The sequence below is a fragment of the Adiantum capillus-veneris genome, chromosome 10, assembly GCF_014529385.1.
Source record: "Adiantum capillus-veneris isolate H3 chromosome 10, ASM1452938v2, whole genome shotgun sequence".
Taxonomy (NCBI): domain Eukaryota; kingdom Viridiplantae; phylum Streptophyta; class Polypodiopsida; order Polypodiales; family Pteridaceae; genus Adiantum; species Adiantum capillus-veneris.
In genome coordinates this window covers 150,063,547-150,090,479 of record NC_140940.1, presented here as the reverse complement: position 1 = coordinate 150,090,479, position 26,933 = coordinate 150,063,547, and the positions used below count along the sequence as shown (strand labels likewise).

General features: G+C 42.1%; 1 protein-coding gene across 1 annotated transcript; it reads left to right on the top strand.

The window, feature by feature from the left end:
* Window positions 1-23,135: 23,135 nt before the first annotated feature.
* LOC147449856 (glycerol-3-phosphate acyltransferase RAM2-like) lies at window positions 23,136-25,072 on the top strand. Its single transcript, XM_086522220.1, has 2 exons — window positions 23,136-23,887; window positions 24,000-25,072. The coding sequence occupies exons 1-2, from the start codon at window positions 23,252-23,254 to the stop codon at window positions 24,927-24,929; spliced, it is 1,566 nt and encodes a 521-aa protein (XP_086378346.1). The 5' UTR covers window positions 23,136-23,251; the 3' UTR covers window positions 24,930-25,072.
* The last annotated feature ends 1,861 nt before the right edge of the window (window positions 25,073-26,933 follow it).

Here is a 26,933-nt window from a genome sequence, read left to right as displayed (position 1 = left end):
TATCTGTAACAAGTTAGAGAAAAACTCCCACCATGCAAATATAATCTTTTTATAGTAGCACCATTAACCCAAACTCATATACACAGTACGCAATCGCGAAAGGATACCCACCCCCCTTTTTTTGTTTTAACCCAGGTCGAGCCAGGTGGTAGTTGCTTTATATGTAAGGGTTTTGTTTTATAAAAATTAATCCAATAACTTTCCAAAATGTAATGTAATGTTTATACAGCAAGGAAAACTTAACCAGTCACAATAACAAGATGATTTCTCTCATGCATTATGTACAAAACCTTCATAGTATGTCATCAAGCTTTCATTAAAAAGGAGAACACCGACCTAAGACAGTAGTTCAACCACCTCCATCACTGCACAGTGTCAAATCCCTCACACCTCACTTTAAAAAACACACACAAAGAGAAATACACCATAGACTAAGTGAGGGGCCAAAGCACCCTCACCTTTTATAGGGTTCAGTTCATCCAACTTGCTCAAGGTGAGAAAACGCCCCACGATCATAGTACTCAGTAGCAATAGGTTCCCAAGCAGCAGCTACAGCCACCCCTGCTCGCATAGTGGGGGTTGAGAGGGAGAGAGAGAGAGAGAGAGAGAGAGAGAGAGAGAGAGAGAGAGAGAGAGCGTGAAGGGTAGGGTAGATATCAAAGAAATGAATGCCACTATCTATACACAGTACTTTAGGGGTGGGTACCCATGAGAAGAAAAGGAGGAGGATTGCCTCCCCTTTTTTAAAAAAACCGGGCCATATGATGGTTTAAGGTAAACCTAGGTGTTTTGATCAAGGTAAAAAGGTATCCTTGAGAAAAATTCAGTTTTATTTACATGCTAATTCAATTTCTGGATAAATAAGTATTGTGTGTGTGTGTGTGTGTGTGTGTGTGTGTGTGTGTGTGTGTGTGTGTGTGTGTGTGTGTGTGTGAGTGAGAGAGAGAGAGAGAGAGAGAGAGAGAGGCAAGGGAGTGCAAAATTGTAGACCTTGCATAATGCAAGGTAGTGTTGTAACTTGGTAGAGGTGGAACCAAACATAATCAAATTTTCCAAAATTTAAAGCTAAATGTGCTTGCAAGAAGGAAATTGGAGTTGGTCACATCATCATCTCATCTCCCCAACACATTAAAATAAGCTAGGAGATCCATGTCTTTGGAGCATGATTTTTCATACCAAGAAATCATTCTTTAAAACCGATACCCCACCCTTCATCATCATCTCCATATCCTTACAATAAGGAATGATGATTTGAGACAATGACATTGAGTTATGATAGCCTTAATCATATTATGGTGATGTCTGAAGAGTTCAAAGATTAAATTAAAAACCTAAAATTATGACAACTTATAACAATCCCAATTATCAAATTTCCATCAATTGCTAAAGCATGTTAATCTATAAGAGATGATCTACCGCTCATCTTTAAATACTTTAGCCTATCTTCTCATCCGCACTTTGCACATGAGTAGTGATCCAACTTAGCTCCCATTCCCTTGGATATGGGACATAGTATTGGGGCATTTGGGAAGTGTTCTCGATTGTTACACACTATATAGGTGTGTGTGTTTGTGTTTTGTTATATTAAAAATAATACATATACACAAAAGTGCATAACGTTCAAAATACAATTGGCTTTAGATAACTGGACAAAGATTTGTACAAGAATGACTCAGTCTTAGATTCATTTCTATACAATATAATAAGAATGAGGCATCATTCCAATGATCCTATACAAAAGAAATAGAGTTGTGGAGGTCATCCAAGTTGAATTGGCAGGACTTTTCAAAGTCGAACAGCAGCAAAGCCAAAAAACTCTTAAGTCAAGATGTAAGGTCCTCCTATTAGCCCTTACTCTTGATCGATATATATAATCCATCGACTTTTAGAAAATGATCGAGTAAATTTGGGCAATAGTCAAGCACCCTAGTTACTTACAAGACACTTTTGGTCTACACCATGGGAACATGGATATAGCCAATGCATGGGAAATTGGTTTTATCTCAAGAAAAAATTGCACACGTAAACAAAGAAAGAATAAGGATAAGGTAAAAAATAAGTAGCTTGTTGCATAAGCCACTTGTTGAAAAAGTAGCTTGTTGAATAAGCCATTTGTTGAAAAGTAGCTCGTTGGATAAGCCATTGGTTGAAAAAGTAGCTTGTTGAATAAGCCACTTGTTGAAAAAGTAGCTTTTTGCATAAGTAGCTTGTTGAAGAAGCTTTGAAAAGGAAGAAAGGATATCAAGATATGCAAAGGTGACTTATCAACATAAGTTAAGGGCCTTATCAAATTAAGCTTAAAAGGAGGCCTTCTCTACTCGTTAAACACTTCTCTTCTCAATTTTGAAACTTCAAGCTTCAGAGTGAGCTATGAAAGCCACAACTACTCCTCTTTCCCACACACTTCCTACACACCTCTCTCTCCAAGAGAAGCCATGTCCATACCCATAATCAAATTTATCATTACATTCTCCATCTTCTCTCTCATAACCTTCAAGCTTTCCATAGCTTGAATCTTTCTTAACCTCTCATTCTTCCAATATACAAATTAGTGGTCTTCAAGCGAAGTGAAGCAGGAAAGAGTCGGCTATGTCAACACACTTTGTCATTACTCTTCCAAAGCAAGGAGAAGACCCTACGATATATACACTAAGGTAAGGTTATCTTACTATTGCTCATTTTCAAAAGAGATTTTCTTTCATGCTTACTTAAATTCATGCTTAAACTCTCACATTTCATAAGCAATCCTTTTTGTTTGGGAAGGTTCATTACTAATCATAACTAACCATGTTGCTAACAACTAACCCAATGTTATTTCAAATATTCCGTTATATCGAGTTTCTTAGATTACCAGACTAATATGGCATAGAGAGAGTAGAAAGGACTCTCTTTAACCATGGAGACCATACATATCAAAGTACTATACATGATGATTGGTGAATAATATATAAATTTACCCCTAGATCCCCGCAACAATCTCTTATTGATTTCCATGTTACTCTTTTCTTGAATTACTTAATGGAGTTAAATACCATAAACCAAAGGCTCGTAAATTTTATCTTGATTATGCATTTAAATGAGAAAATAGAATCTAAAAGAAAGGATATGTACAAGTGTTAGAAGCTGGACTCACCCCACGAAAACTGACTACTCGGAAGATTATCATTTTTTGTAATTATTCATTTATTGAGGAAACCTAATTTTTCACCTTGTAAATATTGGGGCTTACAGAAGTTTCCAGATTGTATCCCAATTTTGATAGTTAGATTGAGTAGATGGTTGATTTGGAACTTTAGGGTTTGAGAATTGTAAGGTATATATACCACTCTTTGACCTTAATGAAAGACATTTTGTCATTTTTTTAAAAAGAAGTTTTGAAGTCTGTAAGTGAGCGTACTGTGTACGAGAGAGAGTGTGAGCTTCATCTTGACGCTACGTGTGCACCAGTGGTCGGAATCGAGTGCGGAGAAGTGCTGTGTGTTGCTTTCGACGAGAGCTACGCACTGATACATACGTTGCGCACGTACGGTCCGGTTTTGCAATGCAGCATATCCACACGTTCACATTGAGTAGAGCTACACAATAGCTACTTTAGATTTTGGAAATGAAGACCTGCAAATTTCGGCCAGAAATCCTACGTGATTTTGCACCGGGTGTTTTGGGTTGGGATTTTGGTTCATAGACCTTAAGGAGAGCGACCTATTGGTGATAGTAGGGTCTCCTTCAAATTCTGTGGTGTTTTGAGATTGTTTGATGAGTGTTCGGCTCTAGACAGCGTTGTAGGAAGTTTCCTCTTATGCACTCTTGAAGGCTGTGACTTAGACAATTGGTAGAGACCTCTGTAGGAATTAGTTAGGAGTTGGTCGAGTGTAGGTTGACACCTTATGCTTGCTTCCACGCGCCTTGGCTCTTCGATTGTGTTACATAGCATATGTAGCATATGATTCGATATGAAATACAGAACAGAGCATCCATACATGCACACATTATTCTTTGGATTGATAAAGCAGACGTTGCTCAAATCACCAACGAAATTTCAACATATATCCCAAATACTGACCCTTCTGACTCGGAATCATCTTGTCTACAAGAACTTGTTCTCATAAAACAAATCCATAAATGCAAAAGCACTTGCACACTAGAGTAAGGATAGAATGACAATTGCGGATACAATTTTTCTTTAACCCAAAATTTATCTTAACTCTAGTCCTATGCCCAAAATCCCACAGATGGCTCTACTATCGACTAGACTCTACACACAAGTACATTGTCTCCTTTCATCCAACAATATTGCCTACTTGGGAAGCGCATATGAGCATACAACAAGTGACCCATTCCTCTGTCACACTTTATTTGCTAATATATTCAATGAAATTAGAGCTCATTGGACTCCTGAATCTAAATCCTCATGATACAATGCAACTACGCCTCACGAACCTTGACTCTGTAAAGTTGAAGCTCATCTTAGTGAGTTTTCAAGATCGATATGTGCAACTAAGGCTGCTCTAAATTGCCTTGCAGATACAAATCATCACTCGAAGTGACACAGTCCATTATGTGGACTCCTCCCCGCCACTACTGTGGCAATGCTTGACAACTAGGTCCGGTCATGTTGCCGTGCACCCAACCAACCTTTACATCGCTAGACCTTCCTCTATAGAAGATGCATGTGGCATTTATTGCCTACCACAAAAATTACCGTAAGATCAAAAATAAAAATTATGATGTCTCATCATTTATTAGAGATGACATGTTTGGAGATACAATTAAGAGACAAACAAGGCTAATGCGATTCACTAATTACTACCCCGATCACCACACATATGCTTTCTTCTGTAACATACTTCTTAATAAAATACCATTTTGAATAGAAATTTAACTCCCTTTAGAATGCAATGCCCCAAATTCATATTTTATGAAACGCCAACTCTAGCTACGTAATATAGTCAACAGTGAAGAAGCCTTGAGATGTACATTACAGAGGATACTCAATGACACATGTTAATAGAATACCACAAGCAGCAAATGATTAATATGGTCCTCCAAAAAGTACCTTTCGTTTGAAGGCAACACATTTGCTGATTTTAAAGGCAGAACCATCGACTCGTTAGAAGCCACTCGTGCTAAGATGCTATGAATGCTGCGTGAATTTGCAGTTATGTAGAATACAATGTTGACTCGTGAACAAGGCCGTATCTTCAAGGAGATATCTTTGTGCAACTCGGCCTTGCATGTTATCTCGGGGACCCTTGGAAGTGAAAAAATCTTCTTAATCCAGTATATAGCTTATAACATGATTTGCAATACAAAAAAAATTCTCATTACAGTCAGCACAAGCGGCTTAGTAACTCGCTCTCGAGGACTTTCTTGGAAAGCATCGAATCAATAGTTCATTACACTTTCAAAATCCCCCTCGATCAAAAATATTCTACAACAATTTTTGAGACTGATGAGAGGTTTCACACCATCAACAAAGCACATGCAATAATAATTGAGACGAAGTCTTCATATTAACGTCAATGACATTAAACGTAGTCATTTGGATCAACATCATAGTTGGCACATTGCTTGACCCTTTCAATAACAAAATCTTCCTTCTATTTGGGGACCTTCTCAAATTACCCCCAATTTGTAAACATAAGACATAATTATATACCAATTGCTTCATCACTCCATCATCATATTGGATTCATGCAACCATTCATAACATCTCATACTTTGTTCATCATGCCAAAGATGCTCCGTTTGTCAAATTTTTGCAAACAATTCAAACTCAAACACCAACCGCACACATGAGATAAGAGATTTCTTGAGTGTATGTAGACTTTAAGAGAATGACATTCACAAATTTGTTGATGAAACAACCACCATCATATGTACCCACAGAGACGACGTACACTTGTTTAATACAATGTTGCTTAAAAAGGAATTTTGCTCTAAGCAAATAATTGACATTACCATTGATACATATGCAGGGAAAGAGACTCCAAACGAAGGTGTAATGGAAATGGCCTATGAACTTTGAGGAAAGCGGAATTAGGGGAATTAAAGAGAGCATTTTTGTGAGGCTACTTTGAGAACATAGAGGGTGAACTTATTTAGTCACAGCAACTTAACCATAATACTTAATTAACTTGGCATGAACAATAATTTTGCAATAGACAGAGTTTGGAGAACTTGACAACAATTGAGGACCAGATTTATGTGGAGCCGGTCCCCCCTCCAATAGACTTTTGTATAATAGATTTTCCCATCAAGAGAGACTTGGTACAATACAATCTTTGTGCTCCTTGTGACCTTGGTGATGCAATGAAGATGGAAAGCTTCCTGCATCACGAGCATAACATAGACTTTGCAAAAAGAATTTACTATCCCCAGCCTCAGTCCCAAGGCCTCAAATACCTTCAAAGGTGGGGAGAGCTAGCGGGGAATGAGGGTAGGGAAGAGGAAGAAGAAACATTCATACGAGAAAGAAATAGCTCCTCACTTATCATCACTCTTCTTGCTAGCATACATAATAGCATAGTAATGAAGATGGCAAGCTTAAGCATTGAAGCATGGATCTTGGTTGGATTTGCATTCCATAGACAAGAGTGTTGGTGTAGGATCTCAACTTCTCTACTAGCTTGGAGAAGGAGATGAAGCTCTTGTACTTTGCACTTCACACAATGAGAGAGAGAGAGAGAGAGAGAGAGAGAGAGAGAGTGGGAGAGTATACCCCCCAAGCTATCCCCCTCCTTCCTTGGTCGACCCCCTCTTCTAGCACTAGCTTGCATTCAATTGGACCTCGATTGGACCTCCTCAAGCTTGGCCAATCACATGCTTAGTGCATATCTAGCAACAAGGGTAGCCTTGGGATAAGTGTCCCCCTTTCCCCTTTGAGAGAGAGGACTTGATAAATACATAGCCAATTAATTAAATTAACTAAATTATTATTGGACCCCTTGGGAGGCCAACAAATAGGCTTTTAGGCATATCATGAGGGCAACATGAGGAGGAGCTTGACAAGTGTTATATTTGCTTTCTTTGTACCAAGCTCGCCTTGTATGAGGGTGTGTGTGTTCTCTCTCTAGCTCCTACAAAGAGGGCTCGCCCCCTCATGAGTAGGGATCATGTTGACTTTGTGGAAAACCTTACCCTCAATCACCTTAGTCATGGAGCACCTTAGCACCTTAGTCACCAAGCACGACAAGAACCTCAAGCACTTTAGTCACCAAGCACGACAAGCACCTCAAGCTTGGGCCGGGTTCCCATCTCAAGTAAATCCCTAGCTTACCCAAGTTCAAAGGACTTTTAACACTAACCTTTGGAGGTCTTTAATGAAGCTAACCCTAAGGTCTTTAAGCTCCATTAACTAGCCTTGCTCTTTGACATATCATTTCTCATTTGGACCCCTTTACCATTGGCCCCGTGTTGAGATAGACCCGTAATAAGCACATATCTATATTTAACCCTTGTTCCTGTCTATTCTTCCGCATTAAATGATCATTTTAATATGAGAAAATCATTTGGGTTGGTTAGATATTAGATTTTATGACATTACCTCTCTCTTGAAATCATAGTCGTCCTCGACTATGAGGTAGAAGAGATAAAGCCTTAGTCATTAGTCAATGTTTCTTAGCAGGTAGAGGGTCCCTTTTTACCCTACGACATCATTCCAAGATGGATGCTAATCTATTTGGTGCTTGGGAAACATAGCTGCCGCAAGCATGTTTGCTCTTTAGTCTATTTCATTCTTCCACAGTAGAGTGACAATGTCTACTTGGTGTTTGAGAGACGTCGTCATCACAAACATGATTCTAAGCATGCATACTACTTAAATTTGTGCACAATAAAAAGAGAACTAGTCTTACAAGACAAAAACATTTCAAAGAAACATGTACATTTGCTTACTCTAATGTAGCATTGTAAGCATTGACAAGGTTCATTCTATCCTTAAGCTGTATTCCTTGCATACATCTAGCATCTTCAAAAGGATAGTGTTTGAACTTAATAAGATACCGTCGAATAATCTTACCATGTCGTAGTACCTTGTCTTGTTACACGTGTAAAGCAGACACTGATGTAGGGGAAGATTCTCCTTATATGGATGTACTACCTGGGATGACTGAGTCAGACAATGTGGATTGGGTCCACCTAGCAACAACCATAGACACTTGGGGAAACAGGGCGACGACCTGAGTAACACCTGAGGGGGATGAAATGCCACCACTCGTACCCTTAAATATGCTAGAAGCAATGCATATAGCTTCTAACAAGACTCATCCTAAAAGAACGAAGAAAACATACAAGTGGGTCCCTAAAGCTTCTTTAGCGACCATAGCTAGTGCTAAAAAACAGAAGACTTGTAAGAAACGTACCATTCGCTCCAAGAAATGTAAGGAAACGTGGCAGTGGATTCCTAAACGACTATTGGAAGCCCAAGGCTACTATCAAGGAAATGATCAAATCTGGGTGCCAAAACGTAGATTGTGTTCTTACCTGTCACCTGCCCCATGTGAGCTCAATCCTGTAGCTCCAAAATGAATTGGTGATCGTGGAAAGAAAAAAATCACAGAACGCTACACACCTGCTCCAGAGCTAGTTTGGGTACCGAAGAAATAACGATTTGCTCCACCTAACTCAGGAAGAGGGGAGTCCCATGAAGCTTCTAGCTCCTCATGTAATGCATCTGTATAGGTAAAAGCTTCTCCACAGCCTCCACCTACAATAGTGGACCTCCATAAAGTTCCAAAGGAATCCACACCTCCCTGTGTTCAAGAATCACCTGATGAACCACTTCAAGTTCGATCCTGGGAGAGTGCCTTGCCACCCTTGCAACTCAACGAGGCACCAAAGGTAATAGAAAACTACTGGCAAAAATCCTCACCTATTACCAACTGGAACAATTGGTTGCAAGGGTGACGACATCATTTCAAACGGTATGATCTACCCAAGGAAGGGGGGAGTGTTTGCTAACAGTCATCATTCACTTACTTCCCTCTCAACCTTCCTCCCTGACCTCTCAATCTCCCAATCTTAGGGAATGTATATATAAAGCCTTATACTCACAAAAAAGAAAAATAATAAAGAGCAAGAGAAATTAGCAAACGAGTATGCACAATAAAAGTCAAAACATTGACCAAACCTACACATTATATCCAGTTCACTGAAACAGAAACCTATGTCATCAAACACCTTTGATCCTCATCAGTCGATGGAGGGTAGGTAGGATTATTACAATAGGAGTGTTTCTGTTTTAGACTTGAGTGATAAGCAAAGTTATTTCTTCCAATTGATGTGCCTCCTAGAGGTATTCTTTGTGTTTCCTAGTGTGTACAGGAACGTGTTGCTGTGGTTAGGATTTGGGCCTTCATGGGATCTTTCTCTCGTTCACACTTCAAATCAAGGGTGACCATCAACACAAACAGGTGTTTCTTGTCCATTAGCATTGCCCCTTATCTTTTTTGCATCCATGTTTGTCTACTTTGATTGTGATTGGTAGCATAATATTCATCGCATTTGCTTAGTATAAAACATTTAATTCAATGTAATTTTTTGTCATAATCCCTTGTCTAGGTTTAAAAATCAAGCAAGTCCGACTAAGCTAGTTTGACCAAGTTAGGTGTTAGAGATCTTCTCTTAATACCATGGGGAGTGCTATCCTAATAATCAATAGTTACTTAGGTTCTTAATCCGATTTAGGCAGCATTGTGTGAAATGTACTAGGGCTTTCTAGTGGGCTTGACCCTATTGACCTTTAGCTTAAGTATTATAAAGGGAGTTTACTAGTGGGATGAGCGTGGGAGGTGTAACAGTGTTATATGACCCCCCAAAGTTACAAAATTAAAATGCTGAAAATAAACAAACAAAAACTCAAAGTGCCACAATGTAAAATCTTAAGCTGGAAGAGAAATCTCAGCTTGATTGGGTACTTCACTCACATGTATCGCCTATGGTACTAGAGCCCTAGAGGTTCTCAGTGTGGGCGCTTTTCCTTGAAAAGCAAAAAACCCAAGGCATACAAAATAAGCACACACATCAAAATTAAATCACTGTGAAAAGACTTTGAGGGGTCAAAGAAAAGGAAATAAGTTAGGCGATGATTTCATGAGCAATTCCTTTTATGTAGCTTAACTACAAGGTCTTTTAGGTATAGCCTCTAGTCAGCCCTCGAACATGAAATACTTGGCTCTCGCGATTAAACAACTTAATTGACCAGAGAAAATTGAGAAGCTTACCCATGGTATTAATAGTTGATCTCTAGTGCCTTTCGACCGTTAAATTAGCGACCCAGACTTGTTTAATTTTTTACCTTTACATCTGTTTATGCATTTGATTATATTGCAATTTAATCTTTATTGCTGACAAATGGATTAAAATTCTGTTACCAATCACATTGTCTGACTACAACTTCAGATGCTTTTTAATTCTATATGAGAATGCAATTACTGTGCCAATGTTGTTTGATTTTGCAGTGACTGAAGAAGGCTAAGGACATTCATCTCAAATGCTCTTCCACCTCGACGAACGAGCTTCAACTCAATAGCTTCCGAGGACGGAATCTAAATCAAGAAGGGGGGCATGTTAACCCTCACGGCTCACGGACACCATATCACCTACGACGGACGTTGTATTATTTACTTGGTAGAGTCAGGTACCGGGCTTGTCGGGCCAATAGGAAAAGGGTAAGAGTGATCGCCGATGAGAGGCGCACTCTAACTGGAACATTCAAGGGATTAGTTGGCTAAGCATGGGCGCCCAAGTGTGAATGGGGCAAGCTCATATAAAAGTCAACTAAACCTAAAAATCACTCATTCTCTCATTTGTGCAATTGAAGAGTGCTCTTGCTCCATCTCCATCTTCTTCTTCTTCATCTCCTTGTGTGTGTGTGTATGCATGAGAGAGAGAGAGAGAGTGTGTGCGATCAAGCATTGCGGTGAAACGACACAGCGGGGCGAGGCGGTTGAGCACGGCGTAGCGGCGTCTCCCTCTTCTTCGCGGCGAGGAATCCTCCACGAAGCAAGCGTAGAGCGGTGAGTGACACACCATCGTCATCTTTGAGCTTACTAGTTTATGCTTGTTGTGTGCTTGGAGCCATTTGTGGCTCGCATGCGGGATATCGGCAAGTTCCTTGCATTGACACGTGCGACATACGCGCACACGGGCTTAGTCATCAGCTGCTCCAACACACGCCTGCTCACTTTTTCCGATTACAGTGAGGTTTTGCAAGCGTAGATTTTTTATTCGGGCTCCTTTCGGCCTCCGTTTCCACTATAGGTGGTGCTGCACAGGCTATTTCGGCCTCCCTTTCGGGCTCATTTCGGCCTCCGTTTCCACTATAGGTAGTGCTGCATAGGCTATTTCGTCATTTTGTGCAGAGTTTCTGTCAATGCCGTTTTCTGCATAACAGGTGCCTTATAGTCTTCTACGGTTTGTGCTATATAGCATGTGTTGTTCCCGCTCCGTTTCTCCTATTTTTGGGTAGGTTTCACATCAGGTGCAACATTTACCATGGCTGACAACAACAACATAGATGTGTTCAAGATGTTTGTTGTTGAGGACAGGTTGGATGGGGACAATTACCCTATGTAGGCTTATATGATGCAACACGTTCTTGTGTCAAAGGGCGTCTGGAATATTGTGTAGGGCATTGATGTACGTCCTGGTTCTGAGGATGTAGGCGATGTTGAGGATGTTGCAGGTCTTGCTGCAAGGATTGCTGCTATTAGAGTTGTTTTGCTCGTTGGGATGTAAAGGATGCACAGGCTCATGCATTGATTGCGTTGTCTGTGAAGCGCACCATTGTTCCTCACATCCGTTCAGCAAAATCTGCAAAACAGGCTTGGGATATTTTGGCTGGTCTTTATGCAAGCCGCGATGAGGCTAAAATTGCTTTGTTGCGTAAAGAGCTGGAGTCAAAGATTATGCATGAGGAAGATGATATGGACACTTTCCTTGCTAGTGTCAAGGATATCAATGAGCAACTTATTTCTGCACGTGAAGTCATTTCAGACAGTTCCCTTATGCAGACTGTTCTTGATGCCTTACCAGATTCTTACCAGACTTTTGCTAGTACTTGGAGACTTATGACCCAAGGAAATCCAGAAGTTTTCAAGTTTGATGCATTATGCACATTGCTGTTACAAGAGTCACTTTCCAGGAAAAACAGGACTAGACAGCGTGCAGTTGAACAGGCTTTTATTGCTTCTCAAAGAAAGGGTGGTAACAACAATGCAACGCAAGCCGAATGGTGAAATCGATCGCCATAAGGCTCGATTTGTTGCAAAGGGTTATGCACAGCAAAAAGGCATAGATTATGAAGAGAATTTTGCTCCCACTTGTCGTATGACTACTGTGCGTTTTCTATGTGCATTGGGTTTTGTCATAAAAGGACAAGAGGACAAAGTGTGCAGATGTAAGAAGGCTTTGTATGGGTTGAAGCAATCTCCTCGTGCTTGGTATGAGAAAGCTGACACTCATTTGGTCAAACCAGGCTTTCGTAACAGTCCAACAGAAAGCACATTGTATGTAAAGCATGAGGGTGATGTACTTCTCATTGTGGTTCTTTATGTCGATGATTTGCTGATCATTGGACCAAATGAGAGACATATTGATGAATTTAAGGCTGATTTGAATGCTACTTTCAAGATGAAAGATTTGGGGCTGTTGCATCATTACTTGGGCATATAGTTTAAGCAGTGTGATGGTGGTATTGCCTTGTGTCAGAAAAGTTACATAGAGACCTTGCTATGTAAGTTTGGACTTGAGGATTGCAAACCTATTGCCACTCCCATGGAAACAGGTTTGAAGTTGAGTCTACATGATGCTGGTGATCCTACTGATGTCACTCTTTACCAAACTGCTGTTGGCTGCCTCATTTATGTATGCAACATGAGGCTGAATATTCAGTTTGCAGTCTCACAGGTCAGCAGATTTATGCATAGCCCAGGGTCTAAGCATTGGCAGGCTGTCAAGAGGATTTTCCGCTACCTTAGTGGCACTTTACATCTTGGCTTGTTTTATCCCAAGGGGGGATCATTGCCGCCAGACTTACATGCTTTTTCGAACTCAGATTGGGCTGGTTGTTTTGACACACGAGTGTCCACAAGTGGTTTTTGTTTCATGCTTGGCAGTTCATGTATATCATGATTGAGCAAGAAGCAACCTACTGTGGCCACTTCGAGTTGTGAGGCTGAGTACAGGGCAGTCTTCACAGCTACGGTTGAGTGTGTATGGCTCAGACGTCTTATGGCTAATTTGGGTGTTAGACAGGACACTGCCAACACTATTTACACTGACAGTTAGAGCACATTGGCAGTTGCGAGGAACCCAATTTTTCATGCTTGCACAAAGCACACTGAGGTACATTACCACTATGTCAGGGAGAGGCTCTCAGCAGGAGAGATCAACTTTGCTTATGTGCCAACACAGGACAACCTTGCAGATCTTTTCACAAAGGCATTGTCTCGTGAGAAGCTTGAAGCTTGAAGCTTTCCGCAAAGCTTTGGGCTTACTCCCCTTTGTGGACTGATCATGTCCTCAGGGCATGGCACTTCCCTTTACTCATGTGCCAGCTCTCGTTCACCGCATCACTCCAGGGGGGATTTGTTACCATACACATGTGGTAGTGATGTGTGTGAACACACTAGGACCGCCGCGGCATTTTTTCCCTCTTTAGGAGGTTTTCCCCCCCGAGCATTGTATATACGCCCATCACTCTAGGGCTATCTATCTTTCCATTGCTCACTAATTAACACACTCTCTATTGTGTGCCTTGAGCTTCCTTCATCTTCTCCAAGCTGTGTGCGTTTCTCTGCAACCCTAATTCCAACACGTTTGTGGATGATAGGCCGGAGAGAAATTCAATCTTGTACATAGATTTTCAAAGAGACCTTTTTAAAAATTACTGGTCATTCTAGGATCTCTATCTGACACGATGGATGTTGGCAATCCATGGTGTTTGAAAATATGAGATATGCAGAGAGTTGCCATTTGGTGTGTCTTAATAGTCTTTTTGACAAGAATAAAGTGCGCTTGCTTGCTAAACCTATCGACTATTGTCCATATTCTTGTATTCCCATGGATAGACTTGGGTAATCCAAATATAAAATCCATGGATATACTCTCCCATGTTGAATTTGGAATAAGCAATGGCTAGAGTAATCTAGGTTGCTTCCCTCTATCATACTTGGTCTTTTGGCATACCACACATTTTGAAACATACTCTTGTATGTCCACTTTCATGGTAGACCATTAGAAGTATTTCCCTACTCCTCGAAGAGTAGGTTGAATGCCTCTATGCCTCGCATAGGGAGGAGCATGGGATTCATACATGACTTTCTCACGAAGGGAGTGGTTAACACATAGCCTATTGGCATGGAGAAGATAACCATCTTGCAAGGTGAATGGTTCCTCTTTCTTCCCCAAAGCAAGGGCTGACATTATGTCTTTAAAGTTAGGGTCAGTAGCATACTCATCTATCATAGAAGATAAATCATTGTGAATTGCTATAGACACATCATTAACTGTTGGTCGTCGTGAAAGTGCATCGGCCACTTGATTGTGCTTACCAACAATGTGAGCAATATGAAAATAAAATTGCGAAAAAAAATTTGCCCACCTCATTTGTTTGTCGAAAGCTTGGTTTGTGTCATGAAGTACTTGAGACTTTGATGGTATGTTCGTAAAATAAACGGAGTTCCCAATAGATGGTGCTTCCATATGTCTAGGGCATGTAGAACTGCTAAAAGCTCTTTCTCATAAATGCCTAAGACCCGTTCATCCGTATTGAGCCTTAGGCTCTCATATGCTATGGCATGCCCTTCTTGAAGAAAGACTGCTCCAAGGCAATCACCACAAGCATCACATTGGACCTCAAATGGCTTTGAGAGATCTAGAAGCATAAGGAGGTAAGCTTCTCTTTGAGCTTGTCAAATGCATGTTTCTCTTTAGCAGTCCATGAATACTTAACGTTCTTCTTTGTTAAGTCATGTAATAGTCCTGCTATTTGAGAGAATTTTGCTATGAAGCGTCTCTAGTATGCACACATACCAATAAAGCTTCTTAGCTCATGCAGATTCCTTGGGTAAGGCCATGCTTTTATTACCTCCAACTTTGATGGATCCATACGGATACCATCTTGAGAGATAATATGACCTAAGTATTGAATCTCTTGAGAGAAAAATTCGCTTTTCTTTTAATTGAGAAAAAGCTTGTTCTCCCTCAATGCTTGAAAAATCGCATGGAGATGTTGTTTGTGTTCCTCCAAGGACTTGGAGTAGATGATGATATCATCAAAGAACACTCCAGTGAATTTGTGATAGGGTCTAAATATTTTCTTCATTAAATGATGGAAAATGTCTGGTGCATTAGTCAAGCTAAAAGGCATGACTAGATATTCATAAAGACCAACAGTTGTACAAAACGCGGTCTTTATAATATCTTCATCTACTATCCGTATTTGATGATAGACACTTTTAAGGTCAATCCTACTAAAGTAGGTAGAACCTTGTAGCTTATCAAACAGATCTTCTCCCCGAGGCACGGGAAATCTATTTTTGATAGTGATATGGTTTAGTGCTCGATAGTCCACACACATGCGGTATGTACCATCTTTCTTTTGCATTAAAAGGACTGAAGAACAAAAGGGAGAGGAACTAGCCTCTAGCCCCACCATCCCTTTGTCTAACAATTCTTGTACTTGCTTCATGATATCCTCTTATTGAGCTTAGGAAACTCGATAAGGAGGCCTCTTAGGTGGTGAGCTTCCCGGTAGCAGCTCAATTCGATGGTCATCATCCTTTTGTTTTGGAGGTAAGTCCAAAGGGATATCATTGATGAACACATCTTGGAATCCTTTTAGAAAATTAGACAAGTCTAACTCTTGTTGATTCCTAACATTTACATTTGATGAAACATTAGGACCTTTTACGGACTCTTTGACAAAAATCATGTACGCAGAAACTGAGCTCTTCATTAATCTATCGAAAGCAGGAGGATTTACAAGTGGTATAGTACGACCAAACTCACTAGCATCTATATACATGCTCTTTTTGTGGTAGGTGAAATAGATTCTCCTTTCAGGGAGCTTCATGTTGGCATCCATGCGGTTGAACCATAGAGGAAAACATCCTCATGTTGGAGAGGAGAGATGAAGAAGTATTCTTTGTAGACATAGATTTGGACATGAAGCCTCAACTTCCCAATCAAGGGAGTAACAGAGGCTTGCTGTCCCTTGAAAACTCCATCGGCAGTTACAATATCTCCCATCACGAAAGCTTGAATGCCCAACTTGGTGGCCAACTCTGTTGATATGAAGTGGTGAGTAGAGCCAGGGTCAAACAAGATAAAGGCATCATGCTCCCTTACCTTTCCCCAAGCATAGGAGAGAGGTGATCCTTTGCAATGAACATCCTCTTTTGGAGCTTCAATAGTGGAAGCTCTAGGAGTCTCATTGCGGGCATTTCTCTTGGGGCAAGAATGGTAGCCATGTCCTTACTCCCCACATTTAAAACATTTGTGGTCCTTGTGAAAAGCTTCAAGCTCTTCAAGAGAGAGTTTATTTTTACCTTTGTAAACTCCCTTCTCCTTGGACGGATTGTTGTTGTTGTTGTTGGAATTGCCTTGGGAAAATTTTTGGACATTGGTTATCCCCTTTGCATCACTTTTGTTTTTGCTTTCCATGGGCTTGACATTCCTTCTATCCCCTTGTTGGAAATTGATGCACGAAGCAACCATAGTGTGGTGGATTACTTCGGTGATAGAAAAAGGCCGTTCGGAGTTGACGTACTCGGTCATCTCTTTAGGTAATCCCGCACAAAATTGTTGCTTTTGCTCGGCAAAGTCTATCTTTTGGAATACAGTAGCCTTGAGATGTAAATCCCAAAACTTGTCTACAGATTTGTGGATAGACTCATGGGAGAGAAGCTTCAAACTCCACCATTCGGTAAGCAATTTGTCCTTTGAATCACTTGCAAGGAATTGCTACATGATGGAAACTCGTAGAGTTTTCCATGTCTTTGGGGCTTTTCCGTTTGCCATGAAGGTGGCTACCATTGACGAGCTGATTTATGGAAGTGCATAGCTACATGGCGTAGCTTGGAGGACTCCGTGAAGCCCTCGTCTCCAAAGGCCGCATCAAATTGCTGGATGAAGGCCAATACTTTGTCCGTAGCACCATAGGTGCCATCATAGGTGACAAAAGAGATACTCTTTCCTCCCTCTTTGAACTTCTTGAGCTTTTGTGACCTTCACCATGCATGGTAAGATTTGCGATAACATTTAATGGCCTAAAAACTTGTGTGTAGCGGAAATTAACATGAACGTAATGGGCATTTCATTAGAATAGATTCCTAATGAGAATTACAAGAGTGCTTGGGTGGAGAGAGCAACAAAAAGCATAACACCTAGTTAGATAGCATGAACAATACTTTCAAAAGAGAGAGAAATTAAGCAATTGACAACAGTTGAGGACCGAATTTGCATGGAGCCGGTCCCCCCTCCAAAAGGCTTTGTATTATGGTTTCTCCCATCAAGAGAGACATTGTACAATACAATTCTTTGTGTTCCTTCAAGACTAGCTAGTGCAATGAAAATGAAAGCTTCATGCACTAAGCAAAACACTTAGCAAACACAACATCAATTATCCCCGTTCTCAGACCCAAGACCTCACACACCTTCGAAGATGGTGAGAGCTAGCAGGGTATGAGAGTAGATTGAGAGGAAGAAGGAGTATCTTACGAGAAAGATGTACATCTCCTCACATAATCACTCATATTAGCATAGCTTAGCTTAGTAATTAGCTTGGTAGAGGAGATGAGCATGCCTTGAAGCTTGGCTCTTGGTTGGATTTGCATCCACATGCCAAGAGTGTGTCGATGTAGGCTTCTATCTCACAAGCTTGGAGTAGGTGATGAGCTCTCCATTAAAGCTTGGGAAGAGATAGTCTTCTCTTTCTTCACACATGAGATTGTGTGAGTGTGTGTGTGATAATGCCTTGCAAAAATCAGGCCCCTCTCTCTCTTGGGCGAGCCCTCTTGCTATTTGCTCTTGCTATCTCCCCATTGGACCTCCCCAGGGCTAGCCAATGACTATTAAGCAGCATAAGTGATAGCCTTCTGACATGTGTCCCCCTTTCCCCTTTTGTGAGAGCTTTAGGTAATTTAATAATCAACTAAACTCTCATTGGAACCCTTTGCCTCCTGGCCAATAGGAATCAGGCAAGCCATTGGGCTGTTGAATGCTCATTGGACCCCTTGGGAGACTGTCCAATAGTCATCTAGGAGACTTAATTCTCATTGGTTCTTTTATTAGGTGTTTTTAAATTAATTAAACTAGATTTACTCTAGCCTAATTCTCATTGGTCCACCTCCAAGGCCATCCAATAGGAATTGGGTACACCTTGTGGGCATCTGGCCTAGGGAGCTGACATGTGTCCCTCATTCCCTTTGTGTAAAGGGAGCTTGTGTGCGTGTGTGTGTGTGTGTGTGTGTGTGTGTGTGGCTTTCTCTCTCATCCCCTACATGCAAGGCTCGCCCCCTCCCAAGTAGGGATTGCAAAGACTTCTTTGGTACACACACAAAGCATCCAATTCCCTTAAGGTTGACCTTTGGACACAACCTTTGAATTTTGGAACCTTAGCATTTTGGAAGTCTTAATGGGCTGAACCTTAGGGTCTTTTTAGCCCATTGTTGCACATGGCTCTTTTGCAGATGGCCCCCCCTTTGGATCCCTATTTTCCCTCCTTTGGATCCCTACTGTGGCCGATTTGCTAGCTTAACCAATATTCTAGCTTTTTCTCCCCTGGCACTTCCCCATATTAAATGATCAGTTTAACATGAAAAAATCATTTAGGAGAATTAGATATTGATTATTATGACATGTGATGTCCTCCCATCTTGTATTCTCTAGGAGAATATCCATAGCTTTCGTTGGAAGAGGAGAAAGGCGAAGAAGAAGGAGAAGAGGGTGACCTCTTTCTTGCTTTTTTCTTCCTTTGTTTCCTCTCTTTGCTTTCGGAGTGACAAGGATAAGAACTGTGGGTTGAATGTTTCCTCTTGGGAGGAGTTGGCGACGGTCTAAACCGTCGTCTTCGTGGAACCACATCTTCAGAGGAACTTAGGGATTCATTACATTCTTGTTCTTTGGATTCCTCCTCTCGTATGGGAGAGAGTCTTCTTTTGGGGGTCTCATCAAGAGGCCTCCTAAGCTCTCTCTCCTCTTGGAGAGGAAGGGAAATCCCATAAGCACGAAGTTGTTGAGTAACTTTGCTTGCAAAGCAAGGTTGCCCATAGCTTGTTGTAACCTAGTAACAAGATAATTGACAAACATGGAAGCATCATCATTAGCACCTTCATGTGCAAAATCAAAGTTATCAATGTTCATTCTACTCTCTTGGTTATTTTCAACCATGCTAATTAAACTTATGTATAGATTACTTTGTGCTTTGGTACCCTCAAAAACCTTAGTCGCTACTTCTTTACCTTTGAAAATCAGTTCTCAAGGAGCCACACCCGTGGTTTAGACACTATTGATTGCAAAGACTAGTGGAGAGAGTCTAACATTGCTCGGGTTCTTGTTGAGCTTGCTCGTAGCTCAATAACGGTTAAAGCCAAAGGCAAGCCCCGAGAGGCTCCATTATTAAGACTATAGTTCCCAACGGTGTACCTCGAACTAAGTCCTTCTCAACCAAGATAATAGATCCTTGTCCCACTTCCCCTATTGCAATAAACAGGCCCAACCTTTCAAGGACAACTTAAGGACCTTTCTTCTTAAGCAAGAAAAGAGAAACCAATAGCTCTGATAATACCAATGTAATGGAAATGGCCTATGAACTTTGAGAAAAGTGGAATTAGGGAATTAAAGAGAGCATTTTTGTGAGGCTACTTTGAGAACATAGAGGGTGAACTTATTTAGTCGCAGCAACTTAACCATAATACTTAATTAACGTGACATTAACAATACTTTTGCAAGAGAGAGAGTTTAGAGAACTTGACAACAATTGAGGACCAAATTTATGTGGAGCCGGTCCCCCCTCCAATAGGCTTTTGTATTATAGATTTTCCCATCAAGAGAGACTTGGTACAATACAATCTTTGTGCTCCTTGTGACCTAGGTGATGCAATGAAGATGGAAAGCTACATCACGAGCATAACATAGACTTTGCAAAAAGCATTAACTATCCCCAACCTCAGTCTGTCCCAAGGCCTCAAACACCTTCAAGGGTGGAGAGAGCTAGCGGGGAATGAGGGTAAAGAAGAGGAACAAGAAACATTCATAGGAGAAAGAAATAGCTCCTCAATTATCATCACTCTTTTTGCTAGCATACATAAAAGCATAGTAATGAAGATGGAGAAGATGGCAAGCTTAAGCATTGAAGCATGGCTCTTGGTTGGATTTGCATTCCATAGACAAGAGTGTTGGTGTGGGCTCTCAACTTCTCTACTAGCTTGGAGAAGGAGATAATATGCTTAGTGCATATCAAGCAACAAGAGTAGCCTTGGGATAAGTGTCCCCCTTTTCCCTTTGAAAGAGAGGACTTTATAAATACATATATAATTATCTAAATTAACTAATTTTTAATTAGACCTGTCATAAAAACTAATATCTAATACTTCCAAATGATTTTCTCATGTTAAACTGATCATTTAATATGGGGGAGTACCAGAGGAGTAAAAGCTAGAATATTGGTAAGGCTGCTAGATCGGTCTCTGTCAGGGATCCAAAGGAAGGAAAATAGGGATCCAAAGGGGGACAACCTGCAAAAGAGAAGTGTGCTTCAATGGGTCTTAAAAGACCTAAGGTTCAGCTCCATTAAGACTTCCATAGGCTAAGGTTCCAAAAATTAACTCTTTTGTCCAATGGCCAAAGTAAGAGGAAATTGGATGGTCATCGAAAGACTAAAAAGTCTTCCCACATCCCTAGGAAGGAGAGGGCGAGCCCTTATTGTAGGGGATGAGAGAGAAACACACACACACACACTCCAAGACTCCCCCTTTACACAAAGGGAATACTGGACACATGTCAGGCTCCTAGGCTAGTTGCCCCCAACCTCCCCTCAAATCCTATTAGATGGCCATAGAGGCGGACCAATGAGAACTAGTCTAGAGTAAAATTAGTCTAATCAATTTAAAAATACTTGATAAAAGAACCAATAGAAATTAAGTTCCCTAGAAGACTATTGGACAGTCTACCAAGGGGTCCAATGAGCATTCAGCAGCCCAATGGCTTGCTGATTCTTATTGGCCAGAAGACTAAGAGGTCCAATGAGAGTTTAATTGAATTATTTAATTACCTAAAGCTCTCACAAAAGGGGAAAGGGAGACACATGTCACAAGGCTAGGAATTATGCTTTTAAATTGTCATTGGCTAAGCTTTGCAGGGGCCAATAGGATGCCAGCATGAGCAAATAGCAAGAGGGGTCGACCAAGATGAGGGAAAAGGCTGCATTTTACTCTAACTCATTGCCACACACACACACACACACACAACTCATGTGTGCAAGAAGAACTCCATCTCCTTCTCCAAGCATTGAGAAGTAGAGGCCTACACCAACAACTCTTGGCTATGGAATGCAAATCCAACTAAGAGCCAAGCTTCAATGGCATTCTCATCTCCTCTACCATGCTAATTACTAAGCTAAGCTATGCTATTAGAGTGATTATGTGAGGAGAATACTTCTTTCTAGTAAGATACCTCTTCTTGCTCTCAGTCTATCCTCATTCTCCCTACTAGCTCTCACCATTTTTGAAGGTGTGTGAGGTCTTGGGCCTGAGGCTAGGGACACTAGGTGTGTTTTTCAAGCATAATTTGGTGCATGAAGCTTCCATCTTTACTGCACCAACGAGTTTTGTCAAGGAACACAAGAATTGTATTGTACAGAAGTTTCCTTTGATGGGAGAAGCTATAATACAAAGCCTTTATGGAGGGGGGACCGGCTCCATGTAAATCCGGTCCTCAACTGTTGTCAATTGTTCTATTTCTCTCTCTTTTCAAGTATTGTCAATGCCAAATTAGCTAGTTGTAAATTGCTAGGTTGATTTCTCAAATTAAGTACTCTCTCTATGCTCATTAGGAACTTATTCTTAATGAAATGCTCACTATGTTATCAATTTTCGCTACACACAAGTTACTAGTGCATTAAATGCTACAGGACCCCATGTGAGGCCAACCAATAGGCTTTAGGCATACCATGAGGGCAACATGAGGAGGAGCTTGACAAGTGTCCTATTTGCTCGGGACAGAGGGGGACCCTAACTTTTTTGCAAGACCTAATTTGATCAACGACAGATCAATTTTCATCATATTGGAGAGTTTGAGACTTTAGAGCCAATTTGGGAATCACCGAAGTCTTAAAGATTTGGCCATATGGACAAATCTCAAACTATTTTTTAAAGCCAACTCCTTCCACAACTCCTTCCACAAGATGGTACTTGAAAAGCTTTTTCAAGCCATGCTCTCCAAACTTTAGTTAAAAATGGTCATGTGGTCAAATCTTAAGCTCATTTTGAAAGTGGGAATTGAAAAATTCTCAATAATATGGTGTTCGTGACGGTTGATCCCTTGACTTCTCTCGTGGCATTTATAGATGAGGAAACCCGGCCACATACGAAAAAAGACTTTTCAAAACACTCGAGCCTTAGGCGGGGTTTAGAGTTGCCTGTCCGCCATGGTTTATGCAATTTCCAACCAATGAGGCAGTGCACCTATCCCGTGGGCATTCAAACTGCGCAGTGAGTCATGTCCGCCATGCCCTCGTGGCAAGCTAAGTCATGCCCAAGAGATGTACTCAACCTTTTGACCTGCCCACCCTGCCCATCCAATGTTCCTCGCCTTTCCAACCAATGAACGGGCTGCGTCAGGCTGCATACTCCTGTGTGGGTGAGCGCACATACACAGTGGGTTGCAGGTGTGCCTGAATTCAAAGCGCAACCTGACCTGCGGCCAAGCCTTTGAAGGTGGAAAAGTGGAGAGAGAGAGGATGTGGCTAGGTGCGGGCAGTCTGAACGTGCTCTACCCTTCTAGTGGGCCAGGCCATCTTGCTAAAGTGACGAAATGGGCCTCGTCCGCCTCGTGTGACATGGAAGTCTGGACGGACAGAAGTGCAATCTCACGGTTAACATTTTGGGTCACATCACAGTCGGGGCGCCGCCCTGGTGTGACATGGGTCTCATCATCCCAGCCGAGCCCGCCCGATTCCCGATCTCCTGTCGAACATCAGAAGAGCCGGTGTATGGTGGTTGAGGCGTAATTGTCATACCAAGCAGCAGAAATGGCAAGCAATGGCTGCGATACCAGGAGGTTCGCAGATGTCAAAAGCTGCCCTATGAAGGAAAGAGGGGGGCAATCTGCGGTCGTCACCTTGAAAGGCTGCCTCCTGCGATCTCGAAGCTATTTCCCCTACTTCATGCTGCTTGCTTTGGAGGCAGGCAGTCCCGGGAGGGCCCTCTTACTGCTCTTGTCTACTCCCGTCATTTGGAGCGTTGAGCATGTCTTCGGCTGCCCAAACGGGGCACTGCAGATACTCATCTTCATATCTGTGGCGGGGCTTCGGCTGTCGGATGTGAGCGGCGTGAGCAAGGCTGTTCTGCCGAAGTTCTTTGTGGAGGATATGGATAGCCAGTGCTATCAGGTGTTAGTGAGTTGCAGTAGCCGCTACGTGGTGACCTCGTTTCCAAGAGTGATGGTGGAATACTTCTTGAAGGAGCATGTGGGTGTGAATGAAGTATTCGGCACCGAACTGCAGGTGAGTGCGGGGGGATTCTGTACAGGTCTGGTCGGGAAGCCGCCGGGGGTGTTGTGTGGGCAACGCAAGGCGGAGACAATGAGGAAGGTGTTTGGGGAAAGGGGGCCGGACGTGGGGGTAGGAAAAGCGGGCGGCGACGTGCCATTTCTGTCTGTGTGCAAGGTTAGTAATGTCATTTGAGCAAATGATTTGGAATGTAAATATGTATATGGTTGGTTGCGATGCGCATGCAGGGCTGCTTTGTCGTGTTGATAATGATGATGATGGTGTGCAGGAAGCATATGTGGTGGAGGTGGAGGGCAGCGCGGTTAGTCGCGAGCAGTACCAGAAAGCGTTGGTGTTTCACGATGGGAGGCTTGTAGCGCTCCCGACGCCTTTGGTGGCGCTGACATATGTGCTTTGGATGCCCTTCGGGCTGATGCTGGCGCTGACACGCATCCTCATCACAGGGCTGCCCATGGAGGTGGGATTTCCGTGTGCCGCGCTGCTGGGGGTGCGCTTCCGCATCAAGGGCTCTCCGCCTCTGCCTCTGCCCAAAGGCCAAAAGCAGGGCATTCTCTTTGTGTGCACGCATCGCACGCTGCTTGATGCCACATTTCTGTGCGTGGGTTTGCGCCGCAAGGTGCGTGCTTTGACATACAGCGTCAGCCGCTTGGCCGTGCTCCTCTCGCCTATCGGCACGGGCTACCTCACGCGCGACCGTCAGCAGGATGCGCATCTCATCGGCCAGTATCTTGAGAACGAGGAGGATCTGTTTGTGTGCCCGGAAGGCACCACTTGCCGCGAACCCTATTTACTGCGTTTCAGCTCTCTCTTTGCGGAGCTAACGGAGCACATCACCCCCGTGGCCATGAGGGTGTGTACCAGCATGTTCTGGGGAAACACCGCACGGGGCTACAAAGCGCTGGATCCTTTCTTTTATCTCATGAATCCTAGGCCGTATTATGAGATCATCTTTTTGGACAGGCTTCCGAAAGAGCAGACAGTGGCAGGGGGGAAGACGAGCGTAGAGGTGGCGAAGATGGTGCAGAAGCAGCTAGCCGAGGCGCTGGGCTACGGCTGCACAGAATTCACTCGCAAGGACAAGTACACCATTCTTGCAGGGCATGATGGGACAGTGAAAGATAGGCGTTTCATGCCCAAGAAGCCGCCCGCCACCGCCACCGCCTGCAGGGGTAGCAGTGACGATGATAAGTCGTTCTGAGCTGGAGGGGCTGGATCGTGGGAGGGGAGGAGAGGTGGAGGTGGGGCAGGACGCCGCGCCACGCCGACTTTTTCGGTGGGTCGCACGGCTCATCAATACCTAGACAGATAGTTGGTTGGTGTTTGTGTGATCATCATTAATCATTGATATGATATGATCTGGCAGAGCGCTCAAGCCTCACCTACCCCGCGTAGGACCCCTCCCCGGCTTTTGTATTAAGCCTTGGATGGGCAACATTCTTTTCTTTACTTGACCGTTCGTTGCTCATTTAATAATAATAAAAAAATTGATCCTTCATGTTCAACACGGCTTTTTTCTCCAGTTGAGGGGTGACATCCTTACCCTATTCTTTGAATTCGTGTGTACTTAGCTAAGCCCATGCACCAAGCTGAATGAAATGAAATCTTAGGAATTGTCTCGGACTTCAAAAAGGAAGTATTTTCCTTAAGACCAACGTTTGAGTTTGTGTACATTGCTTTTGTGGTGATGTTTTTGTAGTGAATTCTCAAAAATGGCCCCCAAATCTTAGCCACCCAAAACGTAATCACTTTTAAATTGCCTGCCCAAGTTATACCTAATTAACGAGGGTATTATCATTCTAGGTTCTTGATGTTTGAAAGCTTATGGAATCACTAGAGATCGCTTGAAATGTCTCTTAGATGTGTGCTTGTAGACAAATGTGTTGAGATATGCAAAGTAGGTTAGTGATGAGATTGTTGTGGTTTGGCATGTTGTAACTTTCTTTGTACCTTTGGGTTACCCCCTTTGCTTGCTCTCCCTTATAAACACAAAGTTTCCAATCACTTTAGTTCGGAGTGTGGGGGAGGAGTTGAGTCCTTGATCTCTCACTCAAGAGCTCAATTGACTTAATCAATCAATGAGATATTGGTTAGTTGGTTGCTTACTGATTGAGTTTGCAACGTGAGCCTTGTGATAAGTTTTATTCTTTGTGTAGCGTGAATGGGATAACAAGTAATACATGAAGTTCATCACATGTGAAAGAGAGAATCATCCTTGGAGATGAGAAGAGGAATTTACGAGCAAAGAAGGTAGAAGATATGCCCTTTTCACTTCAACCTACCTCTCTAATACACACACACACACACACACGGCAAGATATGTGTTATCTTGTTACTTCACTTACACAGCATATATACTACAAGCACACATGGAATAGACGGGGGTGCAAGCAATGCCAAGTAAAAAGTGCACACATTACACACACATGGAAGTAGAGACGAAGGTGCATGCAATGCCAAGTGAAAAATGCACATACTACTATACTACACACACACACACACACACACAGTGCGTGCACGCTTGAAGATGAATCCTTTGGATGCTCAAGCAAGAAAACAAGCATGCTAATGCTTTGGTTACATTAGCAACACACACAAACATAGCATTAATTAGTTAGAAAAGTGATTGGTGATGAAGGAGACTCCAAAGTCAAAACAATCTCCAAGCTCTTTCTATAAGCTCAAAGAGTGATGTTCACATTTATACATTACCCTTTCTACTTAAAGATTGTATTACAATGTTTGAGCATTCAAGGCTTTTAGAGCTAATTGTAATATAAATTGTAATGAAAATGGCTTATGAACTTTGAGAATAGCAGAATTAAGAGAATTAGAGTGAGCATTTTCATGAGACTACTTTGAGAACATAGAGGGTGAACTTATTTAGCGGTAGCAACATAATCGTTATATTTAATTAACTTGGCATGAACATTACTTTTGCAAGAGAGAGAATTAGAGAACATGACAACAGTTGAGGATTGGATTTATGTGGAGCCGGTCCCCCCTCCAATAGGCTTTTGTATTATAGATTCTTTCATCAAGAGAGACTTGGTACCATACAATCTTTGTGTTCCTTGTGACCTAGGTGATGCAATGAAGATGAAAAGCTTCATGCATCACGCGCAAAACATAAACTTTGTAAAAGTATTAACCATCCCTAGTCTTAGTCCCAAGGTCTCAAACACCTTCAAAGGTGGAGAGAGCT